General features: G+C 41.1%; 1 protein-coding gene across 9 annotated transcripts in view; it reads right to left on the bottom strand.

Annotated features, from left to right (window-relative positions):
- Positions 1-9,924: 9,924 nt before the first annotated feature.
- Positions 9,925-27,413, bottom strand: part of pcnt (pericentrin) — a 344,329-nt gene continuing 326,840 nt past the window's right edge. For 8 of the 9 annotated variants that reach the window (XM_078551643.1, XM_078551644.1, XM_078551645.1 and 5 more), the window contains 3 exons: positions 19,580-19,730; positions 13,797-13,915; positions 9,925-10,488 (listed from right to left, as the gene is read on the bottom strand). In XM_078551643.1, the coding sequence (XP_078407769.1) occupies positions 10,445-10,488; positions 13,797-13,915; positions 19,580-19,730 (314 nt within the window). In that variant the 3' untranslated portion in view covers positions 9,925-10,444. Of the gene's footprint in view, positions 10,489-12,039; positions 12,102-13,796; positions 13,916-19,579; positions 19,731-27,413 lie in introns of all 9 variants that reach the window. The other variant, XM_078551646.1, reaches the window with a different exon arrangement.

The following is a 27,413-nucleotide window of genomic DNA, read 5'->3' as shown; positions in this document are numbered from 1 at the left end:
AAATACAACATGAGGCTTCACATAGAATGCTCTCAGCCATGCTCTGTTGGTATGTGATCTTACATCACTGATGATGGAGACTGTCTATTTACATATTTAACATCAACCCTTTACACTATATCTCCTCCCAAATCTCTGACTCCACTAAGTACATTATTTACATTATGCTACATGTCCCCTTGAAGTCTCTGCCTTCATCCCTGGTTCACAGATATAATTGTTGTGGTAGCTCCACCAATCCCCCCGATATTATTCTCAGATGTATAGGGTTTAAGTTCTCCATGCTCTCTCTCAAACTCGGTATAGAGGGTCCAACAAGGGACGGCGCAGTGCTGGACCTAATTCTGGGGAATGAAGCCGGACAGGTGGCTGAGGTGGTGGTGGGGGAGTATTTTAGTGATAGCGACCACAACATGGTACAATTTAAGCTTGTTATGGACAAAGAAATAGACAAGTTGCAAAAAAATGTTTTGGATTGGGGAGAGTGGATTTTCGTAAAATAATGCAGGATCTGGCCAAGGTAGACTGGGTCTACTTGTGGGGAAATCTAGAGGAGCAGTGCGGGGTGTTCAAAAAGGAAATGGGGAGGGTACAGGCTCAACATGTTCCCTCTAGGGTGATAGGAAGGAGTAACAAGCCCAGAGAACGATGGATAACCAGAGATAAAAGTAAAATACTGCGGATGCTGGAAATCTGAAACAAAAACAAAAATAGCTGGAAAAACTCAGCAGGTCTGACAGCATCTGCGGAGAGGAACACAGTTAACGTTTCGAGTCAGATGACTCTTCATCAGAACTAATGAAATATAGAAATGTGGTGAAATATAAGCTGGTTGAGGGGGGTGGGACAGGTAGAGCTGGATAGAGGGCCAGTGATAGGTGGAGGCAAAGAGATTGACAAAGATGTCATAGACAAAAGGGTGTTGACGGTGGTGAAATTATCTAAGGAATGTGCTAATGGTGACATTAAGGGGAAAGAATAAACAAGTGGCAGATGGCCCTAGTGGCACCTAGTGGGGTGAAGGGATCAAAATGGGCTAAAAGGTGGAGATAAAACGATAGATCGAAATAAATTTAAAAATAGGTGGGAAAAGAAAAATACATATAAAAAATATAAATTATTGGAAAAAGGGGGATCGGAAAGGGGGTGGGGATGGAGGAAAGAGTTCATAATCTGAAGTTGTTGAACTCAATGTTAAGTCCGAAAGGCTGTAGAGTGCCTAGTCGAAAGATGAGGTGCTGTTCCTCCAGTTTGCGTTGAGCTTCGCTGGAACATTGCAGCAAGCCAAGGACGGAGATGTGGGCTTGAGAGCAGGGTGGTGTTTTGAAATGGCAAGCGACAGGGAGGTCTGGGTCATGCTTGCGGACAGACCGAAGGTGTTCCGCAAAGTGGTCACCCAGTCTGTGTTTGGTCTCTCCAATGTAGAGGAGACCGCATTGGGAGCAGCGAATGCAGTAGACTAAATTGAGGGAAGTGCACGTGAAATGCTGCTTCACTTGAAAGGAGTGTTTGGGCCCTTGGACGTTGAGGAGGGGGGAAGGGGCAGGTGTTGCATCTTCTGCAGTTGCATGGGAAGGTGCAGTGGGAGGGGGTTGAGGTGTAGGGGGTGATGGAGGAGTGGACCAGGATGTCCCGGAGGGAACGATCCATGCGGAATGCTGCCGGGGGGGGTAAAGGGAAGATGTGTTTGGTAGTGGCATCATGCTGGAGTTGGTGGAAATGGCGCAGGGTGATCCTTTAAAAGCGGAGGCTGGTGGGGATAACCAGATATATTCAGGTTACGATGAGAAGGAAAAGAGAGGCTTTTAGCAGGTACAAGGGAAGCAAATCAGCAGAGGCATTAGTGGAGTACAGATAGTGCAGGGTGGAGCTTAAGAAAGCAATTAGGAGAGCAAAGAGGGGTATGAGAAAGCTCTGACTGGTAAAAGTAGGGAAAATCCCAAGATATTCTATAAGCATATCAATGGGAAGAGGGTAAGCAGGGAAAGAGTAGGGCCCATGAGGGACCAAGGGGGCAATCTATGGGTGGAGCCAGATGACATCGCTAGAGTGTTGAATGAATACTTCACATCTGTCTTCACCCAAGAGAATGAGGATGAAGGTATCGAACTTGGGGAGAGAGACTGCGAGGTTCTTAAGCAAATTGATATAGGGAGTGACAAGGTTTTGGCAGGCTTAAAAGTGGACAAATCTCCAGGTCCGGTTGATTTGTGTCCCAGACTGCTGAGGGAGGCAAGGGAGGAGATCACAGGGGCTGTGACCCAAATTTTTAATTCCTCTTTGGCCACAGGAGAGGTGCCAGAGGACTGGAGAACAGCTAATGTGGTCCCGCTATTTAAGAAGGGTTGTAGAGATAAGCCAGGGAACTGCAGGCCAGTGAGTCTCACGTCAGTGGTAGGGAAACTATTGGAGAGGCAAGGTTTGATCAGGGATAGTCAGCATGACTTTGTCAGAGGGAGGTCATGCCCAACAAATTTGATTGAATTTTTTGAGGAGGTGACCAGGTGTGTAGATGAAGGTAGTGCAGTTGATGTAGTTTATATGGATTTCAACAAAGCCTTTGACAAGGTCCCACATGGGAGACTTGTAAAGAAGGCAAAGGCACATGGGATACAGGGTAATTTGATAAGGTGGATTCAAAATTGGCTTAGTTGTAGGAGACAGAGGGTGATGACAGAAGGCTGCTTTAGTGACTGGAAGCCAGTGTCCAGTGGCGTACCACAGGGATCTGTGCTGGGTCCCCTATTATTTGTCATTTATATAAATGATATAGATGACTATGTGGGGGGTAGGATTAGTAAGTTTGCGGATGACACAAAGATTGGCTGGGTGGTTAACAGTGGGGTTGAGTGTCTTGGGCTACAGGAAGATATAGACAGGATGGTCAAATGGGCAGATCATTGGCAGATGGAATTCAACCCTGAAAAGTGTGAGGTGATACACTTTGGAAGGAGTAATTTGACAAGGAAGTATTCAATGAATGGCATGACACTAGGAAGTTGTGAGGAACAAAGGGACCTTGGCGTGTATGTCCATAAATCTCTGAAGGCAGAGGGGCATGTTAGTGGGGTGTTGAAAAAGGCACTTGGGACACTTGCCTTTATCAATCGAGGCATAGAATACAGAAGTAGGGAGGTCATGTTGGAGTTGTATAGAACCTTGGTGAGGCTACAGCTGGAGTGCTGTGTGCAGTTCTGGTCGCCACATTGTAGAAAGGATGTGATTGCACTGGAGGGGGTCCAGAGGAGATTCACCAGGATGTTGCCTGGGATGAAACAGTTAAGTTATGAAGAGAGATTGGATAGACTTGGGTTGTTTTTGTTGGAGCAAAGAAGACCAAGGGGCGACCTGATCGAGGTGTACAAAATTATGAGGGGCACGGACAGGGTGGATAGGGAGCAGCTGTTCCCCTTAGTTGAAGGGTCAGTCACAAGGGGGCATAAGTTCAAGGTGAGGGGCAAGAGGTTTAGGGGGATGTGAGGAAAAACTTTTTAACCCAGAGGGTGGTGACGGTCTGGAATGCGCTGCCTGGGAGGGTGGTGGAGGCGGGTTGCCTCACATCCTTTAAAAAGTACCTGGATGAGCACTTGGCACATCATAACATTCAAGGCTATGGGCCAAGTGCTGGTAAATGGGATGAGGTAGGTAGGTCAAGTGTTTCTCACGTGTCGGTGCAGACTCGATGGGCCGAAGGGCCTCTTCTGCACTGAGATTCTGATTCTGTGATTCAGTAGTAAGTGAATTATCAGAGACTGCTGGCTCACTGTTCAGGTTGTCTTCCTGATCTTCTGGGTAACCGGTCCATTCCATTGAAGGTAGTCTTCTTGTAGATATGAGTGCGCTTTTGTATCTTCTCACTATTCTCCACAAGATTGTGGATGTGGTGTTTTTTTCCCTAAACCTGGCCTTTGCGATTTTGGTCGTGAATCCATACTGACTCCCCTACCCAGAGTTGTCGTATGTTATGTATTCTATGGCATTAATTATAGTTTCTGGTTTGATTTGCACGATACTCATCCTCCTTCTCCCTTACAGTCTCTATATTTACTGCTTTGAGACATAGCATAAGTGTGTGCAGAAGAACAGGAAGTTGAGCCCGCAGTCATCTTCCCATTAAAAGTTCGGATGGAGCTAGACGATTCTGGAGTGGTGTGGACTGGTAGCTCAACAGTGCCAAGTTGATATCATTTTTCTTCAACAAAGCCTCTGTCCTTACTCCTCATTTGGCTTCCCCATTAGCTTGCAGGAACCTGGATGAGCTAGTCATGTGGACAAATCCATAGGCTTCGGTGAACTCTTTAAAACATTAGCTGGCACACCGTGGCCCATTGTCTGAAATGACTAGGTCTGGAAGGCCACTCATGGCAAAATTTTCTTTTATTAGTGTAATAGTGGCTTCCGAAGTGGAAGTTCCAAGCAAATTCTTAACCTCAATCCATCCGGAGTAATAGTCAACAACTATGAGGAGTGTCTTCCCTTTGAACTCAAAAAGATCCATTCCAAGATGTTCCCATTGTTTGGACAGAAATGAGGATGCCATCAATGGTTCTCTTTGCTCCTGGCAATAGATTGCACGTGTTGTAGTTTGAAATTTCTACTAATAATTTTGCGATCCCTGACCACCAAACAGAATTTCACCCAAGGTGTATTCTCTGAAGGATTTCGAATCTTAGGACTTTAGGTATGACCAATCTCTCATCGTAAATCAATAAGCCATCCAAGGCACAGATGCCTACTTTGCTCATTGCTTCAGGATTAGATTATTTGAAAAGTATTCTGGCCATCCTTTGACGCAGTATTCCCGAATGTGAGCACATTCCTCACCTGCTTTTTGCACCTTTCAAATTTCAATTAGCATCAGCGTTATTGCTGGTCGAAATTTTGTGGTCAAGTAAGTATAGGATAGGACTCCACATCTTCGACAAAATTTATGTCCTCTTGTTCTCGTGCTCAAGTTTGTCCATCTGTTTCTTGCTTGATGCAAGCTACCCTTCCCGGTAATTAACTTGTGATTCCTTGTTATGATCGATGCAGTTGGTAAAGCGGAGTTATTTAAAATTCCCAGAGGGAACTTTAAACAACTGTCATAACCTATAATTTTAAGTGTTATGTTTGAGATTCAGGAATCAGACCACCAGTTCTCGAGGTTTTCACATTAAACTAAGTGAAACATTTTATTAATTTACACAAGTTAAAATATGGCTAAACACATGGCTACAAATTACTACTATCATAACCTTTTAACAAATTTCACAAACTAATCTCCATTAAGGCAACAGGAACCCACAGACTTAACCAAACACCAGGCAAAGCATTTTCATCTTACGAATTCAAAATGAGGTTCTTGTCACTTTGATACCAGTGGAGCCAGTTAGAGGCTTGCAGCTGCCTTTTGATCTTACATTGCCTCTGCTCTGCACACCCGAAAACTACTGAAGTTATACCTACCAGCCCCATTGAATGTTAATTCTCATTGTATCAACAGCCTCTGTACTAAACCTCTCTAACAATAAAACCTCTTTCATAGTACCAATTTTATTAGTAATATAAACATATTGCTTGGTAGCTGCTAGAAAGGTGTCAGTTTTCACACTTCTTGAATGCGCTTCGAAAAATACAAATGCACGCTATCTCTCTTACATATCAAAACTCTCTTACACATCAAAGCACCCAGACTAGCTGACTTTAATCCAATTAAGACACATCCGCAGACTAAACCTTTATTTTAAAAGAAAAATATTATATACAGCTTCATGACATTCCTTTAGCTGCAATTCATGAGAAATCTTCTGCCTGGTTTTCCCAAGGTTTTCACTTGATTCTATTAGGCCAAAGTCTGGAAGTTCTGTCTCAAATCGTTTTGATTTGCCTCGAATTCCCAATTTGTCTACTTTCCTTCCGGCTTAATAGTGAACACTCTTGGTTTTGGATCATGTATAAAGTTTCTGTGATTTATCTTCCTTTGTACTGAAATGTAGCAGTCAGCTGTCCCTTGACCTTCAGTGGAATGTGTCTTGGACCGTATGGTTGCAGGTTGGAGGAAGTCTTGTTTTAGCCTCTGTTCTGTGTCTGAAAGAACAATCTCCTGCTCCAGTGTCTAATTTGAAATATTTTTTTGTTTGTTGACCATAATGTCTGCACCCCTGTAGTTCCCATTAGATCCTGTAATTTCTCTCAAGAATAGCACTTGATTGTCTTTTGCAACTTCAATTTTTTGAATGCTACATGCTTTAATTGGTTTCTCTTTAAGAGTTTGGAGCTTTTCAACACTTGAGTAATGGCAGTTACTTTGTTTTGAGTAGGTGCACTGTCACTTGTGTCCTACAAACAGCACTGTGTCAGTCATTTTTCTCCACGAAATCTCCGTCACCTCGAATAAATACACGATCTTACTTTCTCACTTCTGCCTGCCTTGCTAACTGCGCAGCCTTCGATAGTATTAAATCCTCCCTTGACTGTAGAAAATCTGATAAGTCTCCTCTAAGATTCGTACAATGCCATCCCAAATTAAAGTATCTTTGAGGGCTCCATATTCACAATTCTCAGCTCGTCGATACTATTCATTTAATGAAGGAATCTAAGCTCCCTCCCAGTCACTGGGTATGTCTCTTGAACTTTGACCTATGATTGTGTTCCTTCTAAGGCTGAGATAAGTATCAAAAGCTTTTATAACATCTTTGTATATTATTGTTACTTAATTTATGCCGTGTCTGACCATTACATCGTCTGTACTACAGTCTATGGCTCGGAGAAGGGTACTGACCTGTTTCTTGCTGGGCTTTTCTCCTAGTACTGAAGCAGTTCTGCACCTGGTAAATCTATGATGCCAGTTCTGCCATTTCTTGGCTTGATCTGGGCCTTCCTTGTGTTCAAAGTGCTCTGGTAAGGGTAAGATTTTCTCCACTTTAGTAATTCTTTGAGTTCTGTTAGCTTTTTTCCCCACACTGTCTTTTCCTGGGTCATTTTGCTTGCTGCTTTTTCAGTCGCTGGGCTGCTTACTCTGCTTTTGTCATTGTCCTTACTGCTGCCACCATCTGTTGTTATCGTTGTGGGTCTTAGCTTCGGTTGTCCTTGGGTAGGATAGATAGAAACTGCTGGAGGCAAAACTGTTGGTAAACTTTTATTAAATATTCTTCCATGTATAGGACAAGGCTCAGTACAAGGCTTCACAGAACTGCTCCTCTACATGTTCTATTGTCATGTGATCTTTCATCACTGATGATGTAGAGTGTCTATTTACATATTCAACATCAACTCCTTATACTGCAGAAGACACAGAAACATTCTGGAAATAATGTGGAACCAAGGGTCAAATGAGAATTGGGAACTTAGAGATCAGTATAAGAAATAAATAATGAAATTAATGGACTAAGTGGCAACAAATTCCCTGGACTTGACTACGTGCATCTTTAAAAGTGATAATGGCCGAGATATTGGCCCGATGGTGGGTGCATTGGCTTTGCTCTTCCAAAATTCCTTAGATCCTAGAATGTAATACTGGGGTTGCTTTAATTGAATTGTAAGACGTAAGTCAATTACAGCTAAAGACTAAGGCTGGGGGAGCAAATCTAAAAGGGACTTCCAGCTCAGACTAGCTACAAAACCGCATGGGTACGAGGGTGTTTCTACAAGCTTCACAGACTTTATGAAGTTTCCCACAATAAGCACAAAATCATGATACTTATCAAAGGGCAGTGGTCATCAGTAACATTCACAGTGGAACACTGGTCCTCAACTTCCAGTTCACTGGGTGCAAGTTTATCTTCTGTCTTTTCTTCTTGATGATGATGTGCGCTTAGAATTTTATAAATCCTTACTTTATGCATTATTCCAGCTTGACTCTATGCCATATTAAAATCTGTTTCTGTTCATCTGATGGGTCAGTCATTACCTAACTGCCCTTCCATAATGCTACCTTGAGCCTGGTATAGTTCATTGTCATTTAAGGGCATCCAGTTTGTGCTTCATTGCTATTTATTCATCAACAATGACCACTTAATGAGATTAATATGCACTTTTCCCATTTCACAGCTATTTAGCTAGACATGTTTACAGTCGTTACAGGTTAAAAGACTAACAGCCTCCCTAAAGTTATCCACATTCTGATGACTTTTAAACAAAGGATTTTTACTTGGTCTGAATTTGTCCCTTTCATCACTTCTCGACATGTCCTGACTCGGAGGGAACTATAGCCAACATTTATCCATCATGCTTTTGTGGTTATGGTACATATAGAATACAATTTTAACCAATATACTTAAGGATATGACAGCTAAGCTCTAACAATATTATAACAAAATAAACTCAAGTCTACAAGAACATTCACAAGGATTGGAAGATAGAAGATCAGAATGTGATTAAGTAGAGTCAGCATAGATTTTTGAAAGGGAAATCATGTTTGATAAATCCGTTGTGAGTTTGAGGTTGTAACTAGTTCGGTATAAAAGGGGGAAACCGTTTTCAAAAAGTATTTAATAAGGTGTCATCATACGAGAGGTACTCAAATCAGCCTGTGCTTGCAAAACCCCAAAAAAATGTCCACTTTTAGATTCGATTCTGCAAATAGGCAGCACTTTATGAACAATCCTGAGTGTGCCAATTGCTAACAATCAATTTAAGATAATCAATCGAGCTCATAATGTGGCTCATTTACACTTGCCAAAAGTGACATACATTCATAGACAGGGGCCGGTTCTCTGTAAGCAAAAGGAATATGTTCAAATCTTGCACCTTTGTTGAATTACTCGGGAGCTTGGGGAGCCTATAGTTCCCGGTGCTTTCTCCATGGCAAGAGTCTATTTGCCAACCAATCTGCACCCTCTTCTCCTGCAATATAACCTGTTGTGATTGTATGAAATTTGACATTCTTACATTTGTCCTGATATGTGCAAGATGAAAAGCTTCAGCAACATCTCTCTCTTTTCAGCAATATTTACAGTGGAACACTGTAAATTCAGTACTACCAAGCGATTATTTCACAAAATTAGGACTCATGGGATTGAGTTTAAAATATTAGCATGGATTGAGAATTGGTGAATGAACAGAAGAGAGAGAGAGTGAGTAATAATAAGAGGGACATTTTCTGATTGACAGGCTGTAATTAGGATCAGTACTTGGGCCTTTAGATTTACAATCTATATTGATGACTTAGATAGACAAGTTTGCCGATGATACAAAGTTAGGTGGAAAATTAAGTGGTGAGTTGGATGCAAAGAGGCTGTAGAGGATATGGATGGTGGGTGAATGGGCAAGAACATGGCAGATGGAATACAATGGCAATGCACAGTCCCAGACTTATTAATTGTCCACTTAGGGCTGAGATAAGAGATTTCTTCACTCCAAGGTTTGTGAACCATTGGAGTTCTCTACCCCAGGTAGCTGTGGATATTCAGTTGTTGAGTATATTCAAAACAGAGATCGATAGATTTTTGGGAACCACAGGAGTTCAAGGATATGGGGATAGTGCAAGTAGAGTTGAGGTAGAAGATCAGGCACAATTTTGTTGAATGGTGGAGCAGGCTCGAAGGGCCAAATACTGCAGCTCCTATTTCTCATGTGCAAAGAATTCAGGTATATAGTATAACATTAGTTGAGCAGGGAGCGAGATGCAGGACTGGTCGTTAATTGTTCATTAAAATTTTAAGCTCAGGGCGAGGCAGCTAACAGCCTGGTTTCGCAGACTGATCAGAATTAAACTAGGGCCATGATAATAAGGATTATTGAAGTCTTTTGAGACCTCAACTGTAATATTGTGCACCTTTTTGATTCTCTCACACCGAAGGGAATACTTTGGCTCCGGACAGATTGATAGTGAAGGACAAGCATAGAGTGGAGAGTTGAAATAGTTTTGGGAGAGAAGTAAAAGACTCTCCTGGTAAAATGAGAATACAAGTGAGTAACTGTACACATGTGTATGCATAGACACATTTTCACAGCATACCATGTAAACTTTATTTTATGCAAAGAACAAAAGCCAACATTTACAAAAATAACCTCTTTAAAATCTTATGTGATACATGTAGATGTGGACAGTGGCACACAGGCCTCTGGACGCATTTAAATCTGGCGGAGACAGACGAAAACATCTAGGTCATTGACTATCATTCTTTTGAAGATAAAGCAAGTAGTACATGCACGCACACACTCACACCCTGCCCCACAGTGATCAAATGGTGAATATAAAATCTACCCAGCCTGATTGAATAATGAATTTTCCAGTGTAGGCAGACACAGAAATGTCCCATTCATTAGTGAACGCTACAGAAAACATCTGTTTATTTTAAATAAAAGATTCTCCTGTGCTTTAAAGTGTGCAGATACAGCTCCAAACACAGTTAGCCCTTGATCGCAAGACGGATCAATATCCATATGCACTTTTTTTTAAACCACATGCTTAAGTTATAAAGCAAGAATTTTGCAATCTTGTGTTCATATTGGATCGACCTTATTTCAGGTTACTTCTACGTCGAGCTGTTCCTGGAGATGTTCCTGGAAATGATAGAGCAAAAGTAAAGAATGCTGAGAAAGGTTACAGTGACAAATCAGAGATCGTAACAGACAAATAAATTATCATTGAGAAGATTAACAAGAGGAGGAATGAAGTCACGCTTCACCAAGAATCAGAATGGCTACAGCAAAAAAGGAAGCCATCATGTTCATCAAGTTCGTAACAGCTCTCTGCAAGAGCAATTTAGTTAGTCCCACTTCCCTGCTCTTTTTCCACGGCCCTGCAATTTCTTTCCCTTCAGGTGCTTACCCAATTCATTTTTGAAAGCCATGATTAAACCTGCCTCCAGATACACAAGCAGTGCATTCCAAATACGAACCATTTGATGCATAAAATAGCTTTTCATGTCGCCTTTGGTTCTTCTGCCAATTAGCTTAAATAAGTGTCCTCTAGTTCACAACCCTCTCACCAATGGGAACAGTTTCTTACTATGTTGACTCCTCATGATTTTGAACCTCTACCAAATCTCCTCTCAGCCTTCTCTCCTCTAAGGTGGAACCCATCTTCTCCAATCTATCCATGTAACTGAAGTACCTCATACCTGGAACCCTCTGAAATCTTTCCTCCATTCTCTCTCTAAAGTCTTCACATCGTTCCTAAAATGTGGTGTGCAGAACCAGTGGTTTGTAAAGGTACATCACAAGTTCCTTGCTTTTGTACTCTATGCCCCTATTTATAAAGCCCAGGATCGTGTATGTTTAGTTTTTCAACTGCCCTACCACCTTCAATTATTTGTGCATGTATAACCCCAGGTTTCTATGTTCCCTTTAGAATTGTACCCTTTATTTTATATTGCCTCTCATTGTTCTTCCTGCCAAAATGTATCATTTTACACATCTCTGAATTAAATTTCATCTGTCACTTCTTCCATTCCTCTTGAAGCCACACACTCTTCCTCACATTAAGTTCTACATCATCTGCAAATTTTGAAATTATGCCCTGTACACTCAAATCTAAGTCATTAATATACATCAAGAAAAGCAGAGGTCCCAGTACTGACCAATGGGGAACTCCAAGGTATACCTTCTTCCAATCCTGTCACTCAACCAACTTTGTATCCATGCTATCATGTCCCCTGGGCATCAACTTGGCCGGCAAGTCTATTATGTGGCTTATCAAACACCATTTGAAAGTAATGTACAGCACAATTATATTACCCTCATCAACCCTATCTGTTACCTCATCAAAAAACTCAAATCAAGTTATTTAAACAATCCTTGCCTTAAAAAAAAATCTGTGCAGGCTTTCCTTAACTAATCCATAATTGTCCAAATGACTGTTAATTTTGTCCTGGATTATTATTTATAAAAGCTTTCCCACTACTGAGGTTAAACTTTCTAGCCTGCAGCTGTAGGCCTTTATCGAGCATTTGCAGTTCTCCAGTTCAATGGCCCCACCCCCATATCTAAGTAGTATTGGAAGATTATGGCCAATACCTGTGCAATTTCCACCCTTACTTCCTCAGCATCCTCAGATGTATCCTATCCGGTCCTGGTGACTTAACAATAACCACAACCAGCCTAACAACTCACCTATTTTTAGCCTACCCAGTGTCTCAACTACCTCCTCCTTTAACTTTGACAACATCTTCTTCCTTAGTAAAGAGAGAAGCAAAGTACACATTTAGTACCTCAGCCATGCCCTCTGCCACCATGTGCAGATCCCCTTTTGAGTTCTTAATCAGTACCATCTCTCCTCTGACTACACTTTTACGATTTAGCTATCTATAGGAGGCTTTGGAATTCTTTTTCATGTAACTGCCAGTCTATTTTCATAGTCTGTTTGCTTCTCATTTCTTTAATTGCTTCCCCTTTGAACATTCTAAATTCAGCCTGATTCTCACTTGCATTATCAACCTGACATCAGTAATATACATCATTTTCCTGCCTCATTATATTCTCTCTCTCGTTGTCCAGGGAACTCTTGCCCTATCTTTCTCCCTTGAGGGAATGTACCTTAACTGTACCTGAAGCATCTCCTCTTTAAAGGAAGCCAATTGTTTGATTGGTTTGGCTTGGCAATCTTTATTCCAACTTACCTGGAACAGATCAGTTCAGTTCACAATCCACTGGAATTGGCCCTCCTCCAATTAAGTATTTATACTCCATATTGCTATTTCTTTATTCCATAGTTAATCTTAACCTCATGATGTTATGACTACTGCTCCCTAAATGTTCCCCTACTGATACTTGATCCACCTCATTCCCCAGAACCAGATCCAGTAATGCCTCCTTCCTGGCGGGGCTGGATCAAGAAAATGCTCTTGAACAGTTCAGAAACTCTCCCCCTCTCTGCCCTTTACACTATTATCCCAGTCTATATTAGGAAAGCTAAACTACAGCATGTTGTACCAAGCTTTTCCAGTTTCCATTGCAGCGCTCATTTATAGGTTTTCCAATACCTTCCATCTTTTCACCTCTCTGCCTCACTGCTGTAGCAAATTATATGTCTTATTTCTCAAATATCTTTCTTCATTGCTTCTTTCAGTTGTTTGATGCATCTCTTATTCTTTTAGGTGTTTCAGGTCATTCCATGAATACTTTCTCTTTTCCGTCCCCAATCCTCTTTGGCCTGATGCTGATTAAAATGCCTCTTCATCTTTCAATATTTCAGTTTTGAATAATGGCTGAACCCAAATCAACTTTGATCAACTCTATCCATAAACGCTCATTAACATGCAGTGTATTTCCAGCATTTGCTATAATTCAGATTTCAAACATTTGTAATTCTTTTTACCTTTTATAAATGACATTAGCTGGTTTATGCGGGGAAGATCACAGGACAATTTGATGACATTAAAATTTTAACATTTTTAAGAAAACATTCACTGAATAGGACATCAAAAAGACGTCAGACAGTCTTGCAGCAGCCTTCTTAGAAAAAGGAGGTCGAAGTCAAAGTGTAACAATTTGTGATCAATTAATTCATTAACTGATGGGGCAACTTTGGCATATCAGGTGAGGGAAAACAACAGTGAAGGTTCCTGTTCCAGATTACTATCACTCAAAAATGTGTACATGCAGGTGCTGGATAAGTGCAGAATTGAACTTAGCTGTGATGCACTTAATGGTTAAATATCTGTCAAAACTCAATATTTTGAATCACACCTGAAGAATGACCACTTTGGCAATGGAGAGCTGATGATACATAGGGTTCTGGCAGGGTCCCTGCCCTCAAGAAGGGAAGGGAGAAGACACACAGTAAAATAAAATCTCACCACAACATCGACTGATTGAGGTGTTGTGACTGAGCAGATAAAGAAGCACCTGACAGTAATTGGTTTGTGTACCTCCAAGCCTTTGCTGGATTGCCTCGAGTCGTTGGATGTATTCAGTGAGCGAGCGTTCAGGGTCTTGATTGCTCGAGAGGCATGACTGGTCCTGCCCTCCTCCAGGTGAGAAATGTGATCTGAAATTTACAAAAAGCAGGTAAATGTCACGATTACCAAATGAAATCCTGTACTGATGCTGATTAGGAGTATGGTGGGTGGGAGGGGGTGCAATGAATGTGCATCAGGTAACCTAAAAGGCAATCTAGTTCATAAGTGCAGTCTTCAGAGTGAAACGTACTTCTATTTTGAAGATATCACATCAAGTGAATAGGCAAAACTGTGACATATAGATTTCAATGTGGGAAACTGTAGGTCATCACATTTGGACCCAAGAAAGACAAATGTTAGTATTTTCTAAATGGCAAGAAACTAGAAATTTTGGATAAGTGAATGAATTTGGGCATGCATTTGTTCATTCTTTTCCATTTCCAGCAGTTCAATCTCTGTAACTTTTGCTGCAGAATCTACTGCATATGAATCAGTATCTTAATTTTGTCTATATCCATACTAACTTCTTGCAAGCAGAATTTCCACATTTCCAATTATCTTTCATTGGTAATTGCAATGTCTAAAACATTTTGTTAGGCAAAGGGTATCAAGGGATATGGGTCAAAGGTGAGTAAATTGTTTAGAAGTACAGAGCAACCATTATCTAAATGAATGGCAGATCAGGTTTGTGAGGCTACTCCTATTCCTACATATGACTGGTTTTATCTGGCTCCTTACAATCAAAAGACCAGCATTTAAGCCTGACCCCAGAACTTGAGAACATAATCTAGGCTGCACTATGGGTACACTTCACTATCTGAAGAAAAGGGGATTTCTTCTGATATCCCGGCCATATTTACCAGCACTACAAAAACAGGTTAACTAGTTACTTAGCTCATTACTGTTTACAGGATTTGTGTTATGGCACAGCCGATGATAAATGCTGAGCTGCTCAAATTCCAACGGGAAACTTGAAACAACTGCCACAACTGTTTTGTAATTTGTATAAATTTCAAGATGCGTGCCTTGAATCCAGAAGTAATAAGACCACCGAGTCTTATAGGTTTCTTACAAAACTAAATTAAACCTTTATTAATAGAAGAAATAATCTTAAGTACACACATAGATTAACTAAGGGATTTAGAAGTTATCATATTTGTAATTTGTAGATCTAACTCCCAGTTACACTTTTGTTAAGGCAGCAGTAAGACCCATAGATTTTAAAAGACCCAGGCAAAATACCACGATACCCTGAACAATCCAATTCAGTGTGAGTTTTCTTAACTTTAGTTCTTTGTAGACAGCAGCTTGAGGCGTAGATGCTTGGAGGCTTTTTCACACTTGTTTTAGATCTTAGAATTCCTGCCCTTACACACAGCCTTTTCTCGTTTATACATATATTCCCCTTTGAATGCAAATTCCCATTGTTTCACTATGTCTTTGAACTTTACTCTCTAATAATATAATCCATCAAAGTATCAATTTTACCAGTAATCTTTGGGGAAAAATAAACACTGTTTCTGAACTTCTCCTGGCTAGGTAAAACATTTCACCCCTCCTTTGAAATCAATCTAGTCTGGTTTATTTAAAAATGCAAATGTTCCCTTTACCTATGTTTACCTACTTAACATTTTAAACCTAGCTTACCTTCTGTTATATCAAAGCTTTCAGACCAGCTGCCTTTGATTCAATTAAGTCACACACACACAGATATAGACACAGACCTCACTATTACTCTACTTTAAGATAAATTCCAATAACATTATGAACATTATTATGCCTTCCTGACAATCTGGTACAGCATATCAGCTGCTGTATTTACCAACCTAACAGTAGAAACTGCACTATGAAAGTAGTTCATTAGTTGTGAAGAACTTTGGGACATGCGGAATACAAAAATGTGCTAATTAAATGCAACTTCTTATTTTCCTTAACAATAATGAATGACAATTTACTTCCCAACAAAATTACTGCAAGAAATGACCAATGACATCCTTTATGTCTCGTCATTATGCTGCCAGTGATCATTGTAAATTCACAAATACTCCTGACATCTACATAGGTTCCTTCTATTCTGATTTCTTGGAGTATTACCTAACTACCCTGCCCTGTCAACAACACAAACTGAGAAATACTACAGGAAGCAGTATTAGCATGCTGGAATTCACTGCACTAAGGAGCAATATGATGCTAGTTCTCTTAACCGTGGGACCTTGTAACAAGTCAGGGATGAGAGTGGCTGAAGACAAAAGGTCTGAAAATTAGTGGCCTAAGGCAAAGAAGTCTGAAACTTTTTTGTGACAAGGAATCATGTAGTGCTTTTTATGACCTGTAGTGAATGCAAATACTTCTGGGCCTCTTCAAATGGGTGGAATTATGAGACTTCAAGTCAGTAGAAACATTAGTTTTCTCTTTGTTTACCTTCTATTACCATCAACACTGTGGACTAGTGCATTTATATAAAATCATCAAAGTGGCCTCAGCATTTCAACATTCAATGTAGCTAGTGCACGTTAATACAGGATGAAGTCCATACTAACAACAGAAACTGACCTTGCTGGAAGTGAAGCAAAGGACTATGGCAGTGCTTCATAAACTATTCTCCAATGTGACTCCCATTTTAACTCACCATCACTTTCTCAAGGGCAATTAAGGATGGGCAACAAATGCTTGCCTTGACAACAATGCCCACATCCCATAAAAAAAACCTCTTGAAAATGAACATGACCCCAGGCGTCAGCAAAAACAAAACAGCAACAAAGCAACATAGTAGCATTCAGTATTTAATAATATTTGTATATTATAGATCACATATCATATAAAAATATAAAAACCTATTTTTAATATCCTTGTAAAAATGTTAATATTCTACAGGTTTCAAAGTTCTCCATTTTCACTGGTGAGAGAAGACTCAGTGAAGCCCCGCTTCCCTCCCACAAACACATAATAATCAGCCCCTCTCCCATCGCACACTTCTTCCCAACCCCCTCCCTCCCATTCACTCACTCAGCAGTCCCTTTCCCCAGCATCTCTTCCCCCTCCCAACTCACTCAGCAGCCCCTCTTCTCAAACCACCTCCCTCCACACACTCACTCAGAGGGGTGAGAATGGCTGAAGACAAAAAGGTCGGAAAATGTTTTGAGAAGGGATCGTGCAGTTATAGCACTTTTTATGATCTGTACTGAAATGTAAATGCTTAAAGGCCATCTCAAATAGGTGGAATTATGAGACTTCAAGTGAGTAGAAATATTAGTTTTCCCTTTGTTTACATCTATTACCGTCAAGACTGTGGACCAAAGCATTTATATAAAATCACCAAAGTGATTTCAGCATTCAATAAAGTTAGTGCATTTAATACAGGATGAAGTCCATACTAACAACAGAACATGATGATGAATAATGTACTTGTGAACTGAAGCAAAACTCAATGACAATGGTTTGCCAACTATTTTCCATTGTCACCTCAATTTTAATTCACCACCACCTTTTCAGGAGTAATTAGGGATGGGCAACAAAGGCTGGCCTTGCCAGCAATTCCCACATCCCATGAATGAATATATAAAATAAAACTAAAATTAACATGAAAATCAACAACAATAAAACTGCAGAGGAACATTTGGTATGTTTTTAAAGTTTGTGTATTATAGATCACCATTTATATCATATAAATATGAAAATCTATTTTTAAGTACATGTAAAAATTCATTATTTTATACACTCAGGTTGGTTTCAGCCAAACTCTCCAGATTCCATGGTGACAGAAGACTCATCAAGGCCCCCTCCCCCCACCACACAACCGTCTTCCCAATTCACTCCGTCCACACACACACCCTCTATCTGCACTCAACTCTTTATCAAGCCCTCCAATCCCACTCACCCCACCACTCACTCACTCATGCCCTCCTCCCCACTCAGCCCCCTCTTCCCTACCTGGATTTTTCCACCTAGCTCAGATGTGGGGGAGTTGGAGTGAGGATGGTGGTGATAATGATGATGGATAAAAGGGAAATATTTTAATATTTTATAAATTAGACTCCATAAAATCTTGATCGATGTAGGACAGATGTGGCTATCAGGGCCCAATCCCCAGAACCCAGTCCTTGGTCCCACTCCTCCCTTCAATGAAAGGTATCTGGGCCCTTGAAATCCATGTTTGCCTTTATACTAATATGAATGTCTGTTTTATGCAGATATGAGCTGAACAGCAGTGACCAAAAAAATCGGCTGCTGTGACGGCACATTATTGTTTCATCCAAATACACTTGCCGATTTTAATGTGGGTGCTGTTGCCCCAACGAAACACAGATTTGGGCACAGAAAAAAGTGAATGGGGATCCACCATGACAGAAAATTCAGACTGGCCTACCAAAGTATAAGACTCTTTTGAAAAAAAAATTAAAATTGGACATTCACAACAAGCTCTGCAAGCAAGATCAGCATGCATGTTTTCTGCTATCTCCTTGACTATCTCCTTTCTGCGTGACTGAGATTGACTCGACCCTGGCTCCCTCCGCGCCCCCCTCCCCCACCCCAGTCTCTGCTCTGGCCAGCAGCACCCCACCCAACTGTTGGCCCCAGTCTCCCCGCCAGTCTGGTCTTCCCCACTCTCCCCCCAACACCCCAACCGTGCTCCCAGCCCACTCCCTCCATGCAGTAGTAGAGACTCATACAATGGAGCTGGCACCAAGAAGACGGCACACTGCAGGAAGGTGATCTGCAGGCTGCACATGGGAGTGGTAGTGACTGGGGGGAGGCGTGGCCTCTGCATCTCTCCCAGACATAGAAAGCAACTAAAAGACAGGTCAGAATTGGAGGAGGGTTGAAGAGACAGGGACTGAGTGACAGCTTTCTCAGGCCAGCCAGAGGATGGAAAAAAAAATCAAGAGAACTAAATTCCAAGGTCTAAAAGTCAGAATTCCACCAAATGGCGAAAAGGGTTCATCCCTGCACTCAGCAGCCCCTCTTCCCACCATCCCCAACTCACTTATTCATTCAGCATCTCCTTATCTCAACCCGCTTCACCCCTCCTACTGAACCCTGCTACAACTCGGGCTCCGCTGCTTCCTCCTCCCCCCACCTGCCGAGCCCTGTGGCTCCAATAAATCAGCAGCGGAACGCGCCCTCCCAGTTAGATGAATGGCAGCACTCCCGAGCCTACTCCCGGCCTAGTTATTGGCAGAGATTTTCCAGACTTTGAGACTCTCCTCCTGGTTAGAGGTGGTGGCGAGGCTGAGGTTGGAAAAAATATTAAAAGGGCAGAATTTCATGATCCAATAGTTGAGAAATATCTGCTATTTGGTAGAATTCCATCTCTGAAATAAGGAAGGTTTAAAAAGAAAAATAAATGGTTCACCGCTGCACACCTTGCAGTCAGTTCTAATGCAGCACTGATACTTGACAAGAAACCCACTGCCACTCTAGTCAGAGGAAAGAAAATTACTAGAACAAATGGCTACAGTTTAACAAATTTCAACAACATTTGTTAACAATCCATCAGGATCCTGCACAGGGAAGACTTCTTAATCTAGTTGCAGCTCTTGAGAAGGTCTGCCTACAGCAGTTAAGGTCCCAGCAATCAGGGCTTAATTTGAGATCAGCCTGAATTAACACTGGTAATGTGAGACATTCTAGTGTATTTATCACTGAGTTAGTCACTGAGTTTAGCATTTCGATTCAGGTTTACAGAGAACGTCAGTATTGTTTTCGGATTTGATCATCCATGTGAGACATGCAGGTTTTGTTTTGTATCTCACCTAATCTGTAATCGATATGGGGACTGTGGTGATTGGTGAATTGAACTATTAAGTCTTCGAGTGGATACACTGTCTCTGGTTGGTGGTGAATTCATAATGTGAGTTGATGTCGGTTGCTGCTGGCGAAACACCTCCATTTTGATCGTTTGAGCTAGAAACGGAAATTAATATTTATAACAGGTCATTTGATTACGCATAAAAATGATCTACATTTAAGCATTCTCTCCCTTATTTGGATAAATTGCTTTGGATGTTACACTGCAAGATGTTTTACTGGTCAATAACACAACACCATTTGTTTTATACCCACTCATTTAGTTTCCCTTAAAGGTATGTTTACATGATTAGAAATATAAGTTGGGACAATAACACAACAAAATGAAAAAGGAAAAGCAAACATGTGTATTTCCCCTTATCCCAAAAGACACATACAGAGGCTGGATGCATATTAGGTCATCCTAATGTAGACAAATTGTTTTTCTTCATTTACACCCTCCTAATGCCATGTTGGTGAAGTGCACACATAGGACATAATCAACCTCTTTAGTGCAGTCCTTAAATTTAGGGAAGATCAGCTGAAGAGAAATTTCCTACTGATGGCAACCACAGCATTCATCAATAGTGCAAATATATTATTGAATGCATTAGTCTTAATGAGATGCTGTCCACACTTGTCAAATTATATATTGTGACCATGGAGTTGATTGAATAATTTGTAACAATTCCAATAGTTTTCTTTCATCTAGTGGCAACAGTTTCTCTCCCCGGCCATTTGCAAAGTTTTGAGTTTCAGTTGGCCACACAGAGCATCTGTGTTCCAAAGATTAAAAGCCATCTTGATTAGTTTTATTTGTTTCTTCCTCCATCAAAAGCTGCAATGTGCTTATTATCATAATGCATGTAGCATTTTATAACAGAACAAAAAAAATCTTTAGACAAATGAAACTCGAGCACTTTGGGGCAGGTTTTTTTAGTCAGCAGAATTTCAGTCTCTTACTCTTATTGCAGACCTATCAAAGTATGACTCATTAGTCAATCTTCAATGAGCTAAGTTTGGGATAAGTGGCATTAAATTTCAATAGATACAGGTGACAGTGGGATTGCTAACTTGTTTCTCATCATAGATAACATTTTGATTTGGTCTTCCCTGCAAATGATACATGACCTGGTGGAAAGAGAAATAGCCCAGTGCTTGTAATTCCATATTCAGTGTGCCATTATCAACTTTGGTAGCTATGTGAGAATTGACTTCTGCTTTGGTGAATAACTTGCCTTCAGTTCAGAGAAAAGAGCCTTAAGATTGGTGGGTGGGGGTGAAGAGGTTCAGCATATTCTGCTGAAAACTGGTTTTTCATGGCGGTGTATCTTCAGACCCTTTTTCTTGACCATCCAAAGTTGCCAATATGTTGGCAATGGACCAATTTCAGTGCAAGTGTGGCTTAACAAGCACATGTTTTATTTCTTAAAATATAGATATTGTGGGAGGACAGTGAAATCCTTTACACTGAAACCTCGCCCTAGAATTCCAAGCAGCTACATATTTTAAAAAATCTGGATTTCACGTGAGTTTTTGCTGGAAAAAATATACTTTTTGTTGAAACATTTTGTCTTGCACTCATCAGGTCAATTCACAAGAATACCAAACAAAAAGGGAACGATTTATACTGTATGAGAAGAGTGTGCTGATTGGCTGGCAAGTGGATTCAGATTGATAGAAGCGTTGGCATGGAGAATGAAGCGTTGATGGTGGCTGACAGTTAATTGCCAAGCATTGTTTGAACTTTATACAATGCAGCTTGACTCTGATTGGTCAAGGCATTGCTCTGTGGAATAAACCAATGAATAGCTGTCACCTATTTTGTTTAGCTGAAACAGGCACAATATGTGTGCACGTTCTATTTGCGAAGAACAGGGCCTTGTGTATTAATATATGTAGCTTCTAGTACACGCAAATGCACCTGATTGAATCTTAAATTGGTTCTCAGTGTAATTCCTAGCACACTGAGGATTATTTAACAAATGTTCTCCAATCGTGGAATCACATCTAATGTTGAACACTGTATTTTGAGCTGTGCAAGCACGGGCTGGTTGGGTGTGGTCTGTACCTTGCCCGTTGCGAATAGTGGAAGGGACATGCTGTTTGATACAATCCGCCAATCTTTGGGATGTACAGCCCTTTGGGATGGACGCCGTACTATATGTACATGAATTAAAACAGACACATTGAATGGATAGATTGAAAATATTTAGTGTAATGAGTCTATTTAAAAAATGTCAACATATTGCCTAAATATTATATAGTTTAGATAGTTACATTAGACATCTAACTATGCTTGAATGAATGGTTAGAAATAAAAGTGAGATTTCAATGGGTAAATACAGGCAGGAGAATTTAAATATCATACATGCATTGTGCTCACAAGGTGCTCAAAGCAAAAAATCTACCACATATCATATATACTGTGAGCAAACAATCAAATACTGCATAAATTACAGTGCACTGAGAAATATACTACATATGGAAAACATGTTGTTTGAAAAAGCTAATATTTATAATTTGTGAAACAATTACCACATATATTAATTATAATATAGTATATGTATAGAATTATAATTAGTATATGTATAACACATACTATTTGAACAGATAGTGCATAGTACTACAATGAACCTAGACACAAAGAAATACTGAATATCTACAAATAAATGCATAAAATATAGCCAACATTCAGTGTGTGAAACAAATACTGATTATGCATTGTATAAAACAAATACACGCCAGGAGCAGCATCAGGTATATCTAAAAATGAGGTGCCAACCTGTTGACGCTACAAGACAGGGATGCTTTTTTAAAAAAAAAAATTCATTCATGGGATGTGGACGTTGCTGGCTAGGCTACCATTTATTGCTCATCTCTAATTGCCTTTCAGAAGGTGGTGGTGGTGTGCTGCCTTCTTGAACCGCTGCAGTCCATGTGTTGTAGGAACACCCACAGTGATGTTAGAAACATCATGCTAAATAGCAGAAGCAGCATGCGATATAGAACAAGGCAATCTTACAATGGATCAGATCAAAGCTCAGCAATACTGCCACATCCAACTGTGAATGTCAGTGGTCAATTAAACAACCTCGGACCTTGAGGGAGACTAGTGTAGAAATTGCAGGGGCCCTGGCAGAAATATTTTAAATGTCCTTAGCCACGGGTGAGGTGCCGGAGGACTGGAGGGCAGCTCATGTTGTTCCGTTGTTTAAAAAAGGCTCCAAAAGTAAACCAGGTAATTGCAGGCCAGTGAGCCTGACGTCAGTAGTAGGTAAATTATTGGAAGGTGTTCTGAGAGATCGGATGTATAATTATTTGTACATCCAAGGGCTGATTAAGGATAGTCAGCATGGCTTTGTGCGTGGTAGGTCGTGTTTAACGAACCTTGTAGAGTTTTTTGAGGAGGCTACCAAGAAAATAGATGAAGGAAAGGCTGTGGATGTTGTCTACATGGACTTTAGTAAGGCCTTTGACAAGGTCCCACATGGGAGGTTAGTTCAGAAGGTTCAGACACTTGGTATCCATGGAGAGGTTGTAAATTGGATTCGAAATTGGCTGTGTGGGAGAAGACAGAGAGTGGTAGTGGATGATTGCTTCTCAGACTGGAGGTCTGTGACTAGTGGTGTGCCTCAGGGGTCTGTGCTGGGACCATTGTTGTTTGTTGTCTATATCAATGATTTGGATGATAATGTGGTGAATTGGATCAGCAAGTTTGCTGATGACACTAAGATTGGAGGCGTTGTGGACAGCGAGGAAGGCTTTCAAAGCTTGCAGAGAGATCTGGACCAACTGGAAAAATGGGCCAGAAAATGGCAAATGGTACTTAATGTGGAAAAGTGTGAGGTGTTACATTTTGGAAGGTCAAACCAAGGTAGGATATACACAGTAAATGGTAGGGCACTGAGGAGTGCGGAGGAACAAAGGGATCTGGGAGTTCAGATACATAATTCCCTGAAAGTGGCGTCACAGGTAGACAAGGTTGTAAAGAAAGCTTTTGGCATACTGGCCTTCATAAATCAAAGTATTGAGTATAAGAGTTGGGATGTTATGGTGAGGTTGTATAAGACATTGGTGAGGCCAACTTTGGAGTATTGTGTGCAGTTCTGGTCGCCTAACTACAGGAAGGATATCAGAAAGATTGAGAGAGTGCAGAGAAGATTTACTAGGATGTTGCCGGGTCTTAAGGAGTTGAGTTACAGGGAAAGATTAAACAGGTTAGGACTTTATTCCTTGGAGCGTAGAAGAATAAGGGGAGATTTGATACCCTTAAACACGAGAGGACATGGCTTTAGGGTGAAAGGGGAAAGGTTTAGGGGGAACTTCTTCACTCAGAGAGTGGTGAGAGTGTGGAACGAGCTACCATCTGACGTGGTAAATGCGGGCTCATTCTTAAGTTTTAAGAATAAATTGGATAGATACATGGATGGGAGAGGTCTGGAGAGTTATGGACTAGGTGCAGGTCAATGGGACTAGCGGAATAATATTTCGGCACAGACTAGAAGGGCTGAATGGCCTGTTTTCTGTGCTGTAGTGTTCTATGGTTCTAGGAGAAGGCTCCACGAACATGCTCATTCTCAATAACAGCAGAACCCAGCATGTATGTGCAAAAGACAAGGTTGAAGTGTTTGAGACCATCGTCAACCAGAAGTGCTGAGTGGATGATTCAACACGGTCTCTTCCTGAGGTCTCCATCATCACAGATGTCAGAATTTAGACAATTCAATTCATTCCACTTGATATCAAGTGTTTTTTCTTCTTTCATGAGATGTGGATGTTGTTGGCAAGGCCAGCATTTGTTGCCCATCCCCATTTGCCCTTGAACTGAGTGACTTCTAGGACATTTCAGAGGGCATTTAAGAGTCAACCACATTGCTGTGAATTTGAAGTCAGATATAGAACAGTTGAGGCAAGGATGGCAAATTTCCTTCCCTGAAGGACATTAGTGAACCAGGTGGTTTTTATGACAATCAATGATAGTAATGGTGACCATAAAGCTGATGCTAGCTTTTAATTCCAGCTTCATTGATTAATTGAATTTAAATTCTACCAGCTGCTGTGATGGGATTTGAATCCTAGCCTGGGCCTCTGGATTATTAGTCTAGTGACATTACCACTCTGCCACTGTCTCCCCAGTAAATGGTTGATCACACAGGACAAAGCAAAGACCATGAGCCCTGACAACATTTCAGCAGACAATCTGGAAGATTGCCCAGGTATGTCCTGTCCATAAAAAGCAGGGCAAATCCAATCCCGCAAGTTGCTAATTCAAAAGCAAAATATTGTGGGTGCTGGAAATTTAGAATAAAAACAGAAAATGCTGTAAAAACTTAGCAGGCCAGGCAACATCTGTGAAGAGAGACAACAGGGTTAATATTTCAGATTGATGAGTCATACCTAGCATGAAGACATGATTGTGGTTCTGGTGAAAGGTAACTGAAATGTTAACTGTTTCCCTCCATAGATGCTGCTTGACCTGCTGAATATTCCAGCCTTTTCTGTTTTTATTCCAGCCAATTATTCTGCCATCAGTATATTCTCAATCATCAGCAAACTGGTGGAAGGTGTTGTTGACAAATAACTGCTCACCAAGTTCAGTTTGGGTTCCTCCAGGACCACTCAGTCCCCCAGTCTCATTGCAGCCTTGGTCCAAACATGGACAAAAAAGAGCTGAATTCCAGGGGTGGCATGAGAGTGACTACAATTGACATAATGGCAGCACTTGATCCAGTATAGCATCAAGGACCCATGGCAAAACTGAAAGCAATGGGAATCGGGGTGTGCGGGGTTGGGGTGAAGTCTCCACTGGCTTGAGTCATACCTAGCACAAAGGAAGATGGTTATGGTTATTGGAGGTCAATCATCTCAGCCCCAGGACATCACTGCAAGCATTCCTCAGGGTAGTGTCCTAGGCCTAACCATTTTCAGCTGCTTTATCAATAACCTATCTGCTCCATCATAAGGTCAGAAGTGGGGACGTGCATTGATGATTGCACAATGTTCAGTACCATTCACAACTCCACAGATAATGAAGCAGTCCAGGCCCGCATGCATCAAGATCTGGACAAAATTCAGGCTTGGGTTGCTAAGTGACAAGCAACATTCGTACCACACAAGTACTAGGCAATGACTATCCCCAACAAGAGAGTCCACCTAGCCATCTCTCCTTGACATTCAATGGCATTACCATTGCTGAATCTTTCACATTGACATTTTGGGGGTTACAATTGATCAGGAAATTAACTGGAACAGTGACAGAAATACTGCCCAAGGCTGGGTAATCTGTGGGGAGTAGAGTACCTCCTGACTGCCCAAAATCCTTCCCTTACCTATGAGGCACAAGTCAGGAGTATGACAATACTCCCACTTGCCCGGATGAGCGCAGCTCAATCAACACTCAAGAAGCTCAATGCAATCCAAGTCAAAGCAGCCCACTTGAATCGCGCTCATCACCTCAAGCATTCACCCCCTTGAATAGGATACACTGTGACTACAGTCTGTATCGTCTAAAAGATGTACTGCAGCAACTCGCTAAGGCATCAACAGTATCTTCCAAATTGGCAGGGAGGTGGTGGCTTAGTGGTAATGTCACTGGACTAGCAATTCAGGAGGTCCGCACTAATGCTCACAGTAGCTTGTGAAATTTAAATTCAATTAATAAAATCTGAAATTAAAAAGCTAGTCTCAGTAATATTGTCGATTGTTGTAAAAAACCTTCACCTCCAATAACCACAACCATCTTTGCTTTAGGAAAGGAAATCTGCCACTCTTACCTGGTCTGGCCTACATGTGACTTCAGACCCACAGTAATGTTGTGGCTGACTCTTAAATGCCCTCCAAATTGGCCTAGCAAGCCACTCAGTTGCATCAAAACCATGACAAAGTCTAAAAGGAATTAAACAGGATGGATCACCTGGCATCAACCTTGGCCTTCACTGTTGCTTGGTCAAAAACCTGGAACTCATTAACTGCACTGTGGGTGTACCTACACCACATGGACTTCAGCGGTTTAAGGCAGAGGCTCAGCACCACCTTCTCAATGGCAATTAGGGATGGGAAATAAATGCTGGCATGGCGAGCAACATCCACATCCCATGAAAGCATAAATAAAAAAACCTCTGCCACTTAGAAGGACACAAGTAGCAGGTATCTGGGAACACCATCACATGCAAGTTCCTCTCCATATCATGTATCATCCAGACTCGTAAATATGTTGTTCTTTCTTCATGAGCATTGGTTCAAAATTGTGGACCTCTCTACCTAACTGAACATGAGTGTATCAACAACACATGACTGCAGTGGTCCACCGCCACCTTCTCAAAGACAACTTAGATAGGCAATAGTACAGGTCAAACGACTGGAGAGGGCTGATGAAGGTAGTGCAGTTGATGTTGTGTATATGGAGTTTCAAAGAGCATTTGATAAAGTACCATGATAGACTTGTTCGCTAAATTGAAGCCTACATGATTAAAGCGGCAGTGAGAACTTGGATACAAAATTAGCTAAAAGGCAGAAAGCAGACAATAATGGTGAATAGTTGTTTTCTGATTCCAGCAAGTATACAGTCGTGTAGCCCAAGGGTTGGCATTAGGACCACTGCCCCTTTTCGATATGGATTAATTACCTGGACTAGGATATACAGGGCAGCATTTCAAAGTTTGCAGATGACACGAAACTCAAATGCAGTATTTTGAGCAGTCCTAGTGCCAACCCCTGGGTTGTACAACCGTATACTTCACTCCAGTCAAAAAACAACCATTCATAACATTGCTTCACTTTGCTCGTTTCAGCTCATCT

This window comes from Cetorhinus maximus, chromosome 11 (assembly GCF_964194155.1).
Source record: "Cetorhinus maximus chromosome 11, sCetMax3.hap1.1, whole genome shotgun sequence".
NCBI classification, from domain to species: domain Eukaryota; kingdom Metazoa; phylum Chordata; class Chondrichthyes; order Lamniformes; family Cetorhinidae; genus Cetorhinus; species Cetorhinus maximus.
The sequence above is the reverse complement of the archived record's forward strand: the minus strand, read 5'-3'. Positions and strand labels throughout refer to the sequence as shown.